This window comes from Halyomorpha halys, unplaced genomic scaffold, assembly GCF_000696795.3.
Source record: "Halyomorpha halys isolate HHAL.00 unplaced genomic scaffold, Hhal_1.1 Scaffold214.1, whole genome shotgun sequence".
NCBI lineage: Eukaryota > Metazoa > Arthropoda > Insecta > Hemiptera > Pentatomidae > Halyomorpha > Halyomorpha halys.
The window spans coordinates 247882-258553 of NW_027110944.1; the positions used below are offsets into that span (position 1 = coordinate 247882).

General features: G+C 30.5%; 1 protein-coding gene across 1 annotated transcript in view; it reads left to right on the forward strand.

Moving 5' to 3' along the window:
- Positions 1 to 10672, forward strand: part of LOC106679689 (protein lethal(2)essential for life) — a 30665-nt gene that overhangs the window by 8734 nt on the left and 11259 nt on the right. The window contains exon 2 of the mRNA XM_014418987.2: positions 7885 to 8101. Coding sequence (XP_014274473.1) covers positions 7886 to 8101 — 216 coding nt within the window. The 5' untranslated portion in view covers position 7885. The remainder of the gene's footprint in view (positions 1 to 7884; positions 8102 to 10672) is intronic.

The window sequence follows — 10672 nt, forward strand, 5'->3', positions numbered from 1 at the left end:
TTTATTTTAGTATGTATGAGATCATTTATCAATATTACCTATTGCCCACAACTGTGTGGCAGATTGTAATATCTATCAATAAATAAATCTAATTAAAAAAAAAAAACTGATTTTAAGGGAATGTGGATATCCACCCCGTATTCTAGGTTCGGCAATAGATTTAGGATTTAGATTATTTAGATACACTGATATGTATTTTTCAAAAAATAAAAAACTGTTTTTAGAATGATTTATGAAGGCTGCTGAAACGTCACAAAGTTAATAAAAAAAACTAAACTAATGAAAGGTCATAGTTTCTAAAGTGAAAAATTTGAAGCTTCAAAATAAAATAAATTGCTTGTTTATATTTTATCCCTAATAATAGTAGATCCCGATGGAAAAAAAGGCAGTGATTTCACCCCAACTTCGAATTACTATAATAAAACTTTGTTTAATTACTAGTTAAAATTAATGAGCTGCCTAGTATAGTTAGGGGTAATACAAAATAGTTGCTGTTTCAAAATATTAAAAATAATTAATTTTTCGTATATACTAATACATGTTAAACAAAAATGAATGTTAATTAAATTTGTATTAAATAAAAAAAATATTTTTAATGATAAGGTGATAACTGAGTCCTAACCTGTTGAAGGTAGGTTCTGTTATAAATGATGTTTGTAAGTGAAAAAAGAGAGGATTTATGCGAAAAAGGTTTTAGATTAAAAATATAAAAAGTTATGTAAGTAAATAATCAATTTAAAAACATTATTTGAAACTGTTACTTTATTTTTATATTTAATTTATTTTAAAGATATGACATGGGCAATTAGCCTGCAGAAAAGATTTTAAATAACGTGACATCAATATTTAAGGTATAGCCAAAAATACTAGTATGTTGTTAAGGAAAAAATGTAATTAATATAAAAACAAAAATTTTTTATATGTTGTCTCCTTGAAAATGGCCTGAGGGCCGAAACGTTAGAGAATTTCTGAAAACAAAAGTTAAGAGTAATTTTGGATCAAAATCGTGTGTGTTAATAATGAAATAAACCGCTCTCAAACAATCATTATAATAAATCATTAATCTTGCTTGTTTATATTTTATTCCTCAAAATAGTAGATTCCGATGGAAAAAAAAGTCAGTAATTTCACCCCAACTTCGGATTACTTATATGAAAACTATGTATAATTACTAGTCAAAATTGATGAATTTGCCAAACAATTTGAGGGTGCTACAAGATGGTTGCTGTTTCAAAATGTTAAAAATAATTAATTTCTCATTCGGAGTTCTATATCTTTGAAACTACCTAGAACACTAGATAATCTAATAGAAAATTATTTAAAGTAGAATAAATTTGCTAAAATATGAGCCGTAGTAAAGCTGTTTACATTCAATAGATCCCGAAATACGTTTTTTTTTTTTTCTTTTTTTTTTAAAAAAGAACATTTCATAAATTAAATACTGAAAAATCAGTATATTGTAGTTTTCATGATATTTACCAAATAAATTAACAATAAAAAAAGTTTGTTCGGAGGAAACTTTTGGTTTATGAAAAACTATATCTCAGAAACCATTAAACGTAAAGATATCAAATTTTAAGTTACAAATATTGCAAGCACTCAAATTAAAGTTAGTTGTATATACAATAATGTAGTTTATAACGTTTTTCATGGTAGTAGTAGTAGTTTTTATGATATTTTCATATGAATATGAAGTTGTCCGACTAACTAGAAATCGATTTATTCTGCCAAATATCATGAAAACTATTACTCTTTTGAAGATAAACATCATATACTTTATTTATATTCTTAAATATTTTCTCGAGACTGCTTAATGTTGTTTAAATAAATAATTTAAATTTTATCCATTGTATTCTCAAAACATTTTATTTTCTTTAAAAGTCCGACGTTTCGGCCATCCTCGGGGACAATCTTAATACAATTTTTAAACTAAATAATTTAACGACACAACTTCATGCAGGCTATTCTGCCCAGGTCAATTCAACATTTTCTCTAATTAGTCAATTTTCACATAAAAACAAAAATTAAAATTATTTAATTCAGTCACTTATTTGTGAAAATTTATCACAACAGTTGTATATAAGATTGTATTATGATTGTATTAAGATTGTCCCTGAGGATGGCCGAATTGGCCGAAACGTCGGACTTGTAAATAAAATAAAGTTCTTTGAGACTATAATGGATAAAATTTAAATTATTTATTTAAACATCATATACTACTTTATAGCACATTAAACTAGCTTTGAATGAAATATGGTCCGGGTGCGGTAAAAAAAAAACTCAAATAGTAAATAATTATACTATTTTATTGAACCTACGTTTCGCCCCACGTTGCAGGGCTTCGTCAGGGCTAAAAAAAAGATACAAACACTATAGTTACAAAAAGGAAAAAAGAAAAAACATAAGTGTAAAATAACAGGGGTATAAAATGAAAAGTAAGATATAATAAGAAAAATATAAGGTTGTAAATAGTAAATGAAAAGGGTAATAGTAACAGATAGATAAGAGAAGAAATATTAAAGAAAGTACAAGTAAAGAGATGAAAAAAAAAAAAAAATAAATACAAATCAAATGATGAGACAGAATGCATACCTGTTTTGACGGCAGTCAAAGACAAAGTGACGGTTTGTATTGGGAGGAGTGGGGGTGGCAGTTATTTAAGGGAACGAAATAATTTATAAAGTAAACATAGTAAAAAGGTATTTAAATTAGGTGAACAATAAATGGTAATATACATAATAGGGGGAGAAGAAATATTAATAGAAAAACAAAGGAAAAGTAAAGTATAAAATAATGGGATACAATGTGTGTAAGTGATTAAGAAACAAAATATACCAAATGAGTGGGGATACAGAAAAGTGTAAAATATAATAGAAAATTAATAACAAAGTAATTAATATAAGTACACTTAAGAAGGTAACACATGAATATAAATTAAAAGATAAGATATATGAATATAAATGAAACTGGAAGGATAGTGAATATAAAAATAATTTTAAAAAAATGTGATAATTTAGACTAACTTAACTAATTTAGTAAACTAGCTTTACTTTGAGTACTAATAGACATCTGTGCGTCTCATGGTTACGTAAGATAAGTTGTTACCATAAATTCACAACCTACTGTTTTTTCAATAGATATTTCATGAAATGTTACTTTTTAAAAAACTATCTCTCGGGAAATTTTTTACGTAAAATTTTATCAAGTTTACCCTATTTGAAATGATGTTCTATTGGGTTTTCTAGTATTGTAATTCGTAGCAACGAATGAAAAATTTTTTTTTTCTTTTTGAAACAGCCACCATTTTTAATTACCCATAAATATACTTAGTAGACTCATCAATTTTGATTAATATTTATATTACATGGTTTTAATTAAATTAATAAGAAATTAGGGTGAAATAACTGACTTTTTCCTCCTTTTGGACTTTTGAACAATGAATAAGGGTTAGACTTGGCCATCATCGAAGAAGTTGCCACTAACTACTTCTTCCTTTAGTAAAGTACCAACTTAAAATTTTCATGACCATCTAGAAAAATATTGCTTTATACTCATTTTAAGCTTCACTATTAGCTGTAAAGTCTGAATCGTGTCAAGGAATAAACTATTTTTAATAAAGCTTAGACAAAAATGTGTCAAAATTCTGTTTTTCTACTTCCAAGTTCACCATGTATTTAAAATTATAAAATTAGATTTAGATATAAAGATAGATACTTATACTAGGCAGCAGGTAAGAACTGTCCGAATAGTGTTAGTAGACATAAATGTTTGTAACAGCACCAAAAATAACACTTAACTTTATTTATAGGACATTACTAACTGCTTGGTGTAATATTAGACATTTGGTCATCGTACCTACAGCATTAGTTGGAGGATCATAAATCCTTTGTTTCAATATTATTATTTGTATCACAGTTTATTTTTTATGGTTTACGAGCGTTCTTATCATTATTATTATTATTATAATTTTTTAACGTGCTCTATTTTTACCTATATTAGTATTATATAAGTATCGCGTTCGTGAAAAATATCGAATGTGAATTTTTAATGAAAATACTCTTCGTAAGGTCTCCTGAGCTCTAATCACCTAGTCTAGAGAAATAGAGTGCGTGCGTGTGTATTTGAAAAGATTAGCTTAAAAACGAAAACCTATACGTTACTGAAATTGCGTAGCCAAGCTAAGTATATTTCACGGTTTTACAAAAACTTTTTTCCTAAAATCGATTTACTGAAAGTACCACTTTATATTAGGATTTTACAAATTTTTACCGTTTTCTCGAAAACAGCTCTAATGATTTCGAAAAAACTGGCAATGTCAATTAAATGTTCTTTTATGTCAGTTATATGTTATACTCATGGAAATATTTTGAAAGAGCTTATTCCCGAATTTTCAAAATAAATTCTACTTAAGTACTTTTAACTTAGTTTATTTGAAATAATTAACTATTTATGAATAGTGGTAGTAATAAAAATGGATAATTATAAACTATAAAAGAATTTGACAATTAAGGAGAAGAAAAGAAAGGATACATATTACTCTTGTTAAAAACAAGTTTACGGAAATAAGTAATAATATTGATGTATAATATGCCTTTAGAAAGCAAAAGATTTAAGATGAATTAGTATTTAACTAATTATAAAGTCGAAGAAGGTGGTAATGTATAGAGAGTAAAGATTAACGAACAATTAAACTTAATTTCTCAATAAATGCTTTCATGTGATTTTTAAGTTACAGAATTTGCTTATAAAATTAATGTTTTATACCTGAAATTTATATATTTTATCAAGGATTATCTGTATTATTTGATAATTTTTTTTTAGTAACTTATTTATCGTTATTTACAACTGTATAAAATTATATACAGCAAGTAAATCTGCTATTAGATATAAAATAACATTTGGAGAGTCTAACCATTGATAGAACTCCAATTACGTTACTAGAGAAGATCTCGGGGTCATCTTCTTTTCAGACGAATAGGGGAAGCCAGGATTGAAACAAATGGATTTGGGTGGTTAGGAAATTTATCATGAAAGGATTTTTATCTGGTTCTGGCCAAATCGGCAACATATGGAACATTGCGGTCCTGATGGATGACTTGATTTGTGACCAAGCAAGAGGATTTTAGACTGTAAGGATTGGATACGAGAGGATGGTTTAGTGGAGATCCAAAGCTCAACTCCGTATGTCCAAATAGGCCTTATTATAGTCAAGTATATCAGTCTTTTGTAATGGATTGGAAGATTTTTTGAAAGACCGTTTGTCTAGTAAATGTTGTAATAGTCGGAATCGACGAGCAGTTTCCGGTCTTTTCAGTTTTGTATGAGGATTCCATGTCAATCGTATGTCCAGAAGTATTCCTAAGTAACTGATCGGTTCGACTGGAATGAGTGGGATAATATTATAAATTATTAAAGGATACTGTGGGGCTGGAAGTCATGGGTTTACGACGAAGGGTAAATGTGATTTGGTTTGGGATACAATGGAAGGGTTATTATTAACTGATAACACATGTGTTATCGGCATACGCGATAGTGTTTGGATGGGTTGGGATGTAGTTTATATAAACTATATAAAGGATACTACCCTGAGGTACACTAGCAGACTGAGGAAAGAGGGATGAATAAGCGCTTTTGTGATTTACTTGAAATAATTTGTTGGTGAGATAAGAACGGATAATGAGGAAGTATGTAGGGGGTAGGAATTTACGGATCTTGTATACCAATCCTGGGTGCCTGACGCGATCCAAAGCCGATGTATATTTTAAATAGAGAATATTCGTTTTAATATTAATTACTGCACAGAGTTATTGAAGAGAAAATCTGGCGTGGTGCGGCAGCCATACTTTCAACTCTATGAAGTAGCCATAATTGAGTAAAAGTTTACACGATAAGAAATTTAAAAATAAAATTTTAAAAATTGTTTACAAATTTTGATAACTTTATTTATAAATTGAATATAATAAGGCTAAGTGATGTGACAACTCAGGCCATAGTAATTGGCTCCAATTATTATGAAAATGGAAATTAAATATTTATAACATACAAAACCTTGTGCGGTGTGCGCATCACATAACTTCTACTAAGCTGGTTTCAGAACAGATATTTTTCTCTGTGGCAATACTACTCCTTACAAATTTTTCCGAATGAGCCTTTTAATTGACAGATTAATTAACTCAAATTTCATCAGTTTCCAGAAAATTACTTTTAGTGATATTTCTTATTCCAAAAATTTAAATATTTTTTTTCAAAAGTATGGCAGAAATATAAAAATATAACAGTTAAATAAAATTTACGTTGCGCTCATTATCATTTATTCAATGCAAAAATAGTTTCCCTCCTATCTCCTTAAGTTAATTAGCAAATCCTTTGATAGTTTATATTTATTCCTTTTAGTGCTTCTAGGTAAAATATGAAATGATAAAATATAGTGGCCCATAATAAAATAAAATATAAGTGATTTTACACTGCATCTTGACAAACGACTGACATGGAATCCTCATACAAGACTAAAAAGGCAAGAAACTACTCATCAATTCCGACTATTACAACATTTACTAGACAAACGGTCTAAATTACCAATCCATTACAAAAGACTGATCTACATGACTATTATAAGGCCTATCTGTACATACGGAGTTGAGCTTTGGGGCTCCACTAAACCATCTAATTCCTCCCGAATCCAATCCTTACAGTCCAAAATCCTTCGTAAAATGCTTAATGCTCATTACTTTGTCACAAATCAAGTCATCTATCAGGACCTCAATGTTCCATATGTTGCCGATTTGGCCAGATACCATTTCTTCCATGATAAGCTTCTCAACCACCCAAATCCACTTGTTTCTAACCTGGCTTCTCCTTCATTACCTAATAATCCTCCTAGGCGTCTGAAAAGAAGATTATTACTTGCAGCGCTCAGAATTATATTTTCTGAGAAAGATGTTGACAGTCTATGGAATAACTTTATTTAATTATTTTTCTATTTCATGTGCGAGTTTTGGAGCACTGATAAAGGAATTTTCTTTACTTGATCCACCTCTCATCATCAATTTTAAAAATATTTTTCAGATATCTTGGGGAAGTATTTTCTATAATATACTGAACTGTTGGATGACTTCTCTCGACTATTCCTTATTATTATTATTTGCCTCATCGACTTGCCATCCTTATGATAATTAATAATAATTACAGCCTTGTTTGCATTGTATTTATCTCTTTCGATCAAATCGTAAAAATATAAAAAATAGATTATACTAAGTGGCACACGCGCGCTCACATACAATTAGGGAACTTCATTATTTCGACTCAGGTGACAAAACGTTTATTTCCGTGGAAAATTTTAATCCGAATTTTTTCACGGTCACAATACTTACCTTTACTATATATTCCTTATATAGGTAAGAAAAAGTAATAACTTCATGGCTTCACATTCAACTGATGGCATTTTTCGAATCACTTCTTAGTAACCCCAGTTCATACTGATTTACAAATGAAAGATTAAAAAGTAAATATTCATTTTTAAATAGGATTTTTTTAAATTGAGATTTTAGATCTAATTATTAGTTGAGGCCTAAAAAAATAGAAACAATTTTTGGGTTTAAAGTGATAATGTTTATTGGTGTATTTTTTTCTTTCTTAACATTCCCGAGCAAGGGAATTAATTAATTTCCTGACGTCTCTTATCAGTGAAAATAACAACAATAGATTGTGATAGTCTAAACCAATATATTAATTAGAATGGACCAATTATGCATCCAGACGAAATTGGTGAACCTATTATTTTTACGCAACGTTTAAATGATTCACTAAAATAGAAAGCAAACAAGGCCTGATTTTGTTTCTATGTTCTATATACCCTTAAGCTAATGAGACGTTTTTAATTTCTAGAATGTCTTTGGTGCCGCTGGTATTCAGGGATTGGTGGGACGACTGGGACCGCGAGAGACCATCGAGGCTCCTCGACCAACATTTTGGAAATGTTCTCAACCGCGACGATCTGATAAACGCCTCTTCACTGATTCGACCGACAGGATACTTCAGGCCTTGGAGGCACCAACTTAATCGTGGAACCTCTAACATAACTGCCGTAGAAGACAAAGTTCAGGTGAGTAGTCAACACTATTTCTACTTAATCATACTTAATAGGGGTATTCATGATCTTTAGTTTAACATGTTAAAGCGGTGTTAAATGGAGAAATATTTCCTACTTTTTCCAAGTTTTTTTTTACAACTATACAAAATAATACAATAGGTAAATATGTAATATGTTTCATATACACTTGAAAATCTTGGGAAGGAATCACCCATTGGTGGTACTTCAAACATTAATTTAAATTAGAAGGTCCCGTGGCCATCTTCTTTTCAGACGCCTCGGAGGATTATCAGGGATTGTTAAGGATGAAAGATTAAGAATTAATGGGTTAGGATGGTTAAGGAGTTTGGAATGAAAAGACGCATATCTATTTTGGGTCAAATCTGCAACGAATGGGATGTTAAGGTCTTTGTGAATGAGTTTATTTGTGACGTAATAAGGAGCATCAAGGATTTTACATAGGATTTTGGATTGTAACGATTGGATGAGGGAAGAATTTGATGGTTTGGAGGAGCCCCAGAGCTCAATTACATATGTCCAAATTGGTCTGATTATCGTAGTGTATACTAATGTTTTGTAGTGAATGGGGAGTATAGAGCGTTTGTTAAGTAAGTGTTGTAGCAATCGGAATCTACGAGCAGTTTCTTGTCGTTTCAGTCTTGTGTGTGGATTCAAAGTAAGTCTCTTGTCAAGATGGAGTCCTAAGTATCGAATCTGTTCAACAGGCATTAGTGGTGTATCTAGAAAGGATACAGTAGGACAGGAGGGCAGAGGTTTACGACGGAGAGTAAAGGTGATCTGGTGGGATTTTTCAGGATTTATTTTGATTCTCCAGTTTTTACACCATTCTTCAATAGATGTTATGTGTGCCTGTAGTGTTTGTGATGCATTAGTTGGGTCGTTGTTTACAGAAAGTATACATGTGTCATCAGCGTATGTTGTTTGGACTGTGTTAGGGTGGGTTGGGATGTCAGCTGTATAAACCGTATAAAGAATGGGACCTAAGATACTACCTTGAGGAACACTGAGAAAAGAGAGATGAGTAGGCTAGGTTATGATTTACTTTAAAGGTTCTATCAGTGAGGTAGGAGCGGATTATATCGAAATATGTTGGGGGTAGGAATTGACGAAGTTTATCTTTTACCAAGTTAAAACGATATAACATGTAACATGGTTGAGAGTCTGTTACTAGGTCTGTTAAATGGAGAATGACGTCACGAAACAGACTAGCTGAGCTTGTCACCGTTTTATTTGTTGTCGTGTTAGGTTACTTACTCGTAGTTTGTGTTTTGTTTTTTCTTTTGCCTTGTGTTTTGAACTTTTTAAAAAATATAATCAGCAGCCAAACTTTTACACTTCTACATTTCACTTATTTTAGGCATGTTTTAATAAATGACTGTAATCAAAACGTAGAAGTAAACAATAACATGAAGTTTTGGAAAGAAAGGTTACTAAACAAGTTGCTCAGAAAATCCGCTAGGAGCTCTTATGCATTTATCATTTAACATGACTTTAAATAGGGCTGCTCACAATGTTATACTTATAACATTTAACATGGTAAAACATCAAATATTTAACACAATATCATGAATACCCCTAATAACTTTACATGCTACGATTAAAGTCCGGGATTCAGGCAATGCTTAAAATGGCCTAGACATGTTCTACTTTACTTGAAACTATCAAAAACGCCTCAAGAGTGAGTTTTTCGTCTTTTTTTCTAATCGTTTATAGAATACTTAGTCATTTTCACATTAACAAATAATGTTTATATTGCGTAATTAAACTTGTTCTGTTAAAATTTAATTTTATCAAGTGATTTGAAAATGAAGTGTGATAGAAGTCTAATAAGCCTACTTATAATTATTTGTAATACTTTGGAAGTGAACTATAACATATTGATTTTTTACCCGGATTTATAAATTTACCGGCGGCTTAGATGGAAATTCATGAAATGTCCTAAACATTTTTAGACAGACCTCCCTAAACAGAATTTTTTTGCAACCTTGAGTATATATGTGTATGATACCTCTTTGAATAATGTCCTGCCTCAAGTTTCGCAGAAGTAGGATATCAAATTTTCGAACAATCCCGGCTTTCAAATTATTTTGGGAATGACAAACCCCTATTCCCAATAACGACCTCTCTGAAGGCTAGTAGCAACTTGTATTTCCAGTAGATTAGTGAGTGACAGATATACGATGTAAATAGCTTGTGAAGTGGCCAGAAAAATGTGTGTCCTAAAAATAATAAAAACCTCTCTTTTTCTTTTTTACTTAATTTTAAGGTGTGCTAACATTACTTAAATTTTCATTTTGAGTCGCTTGTAGTTGAGGAAGTTAGGTGACTGCCGCGTGAGGGAGTCGACTTTTATTTCGGTGGCGGTTCCACTAAATTAAAACCTGATCCCCTCCCCCCACCATGGATAAAATTAGTTCTTACCACTAGATAACCCATAACAGGTCATTGTCAGAAATGACCAAGCAGGGTGTCATAAAAAATTTTCATTTAAAAAGTGGTCATCATCCCATATTTTTTTTTCTTACCTCCTTTATTGTATATATATATATATATATATATATA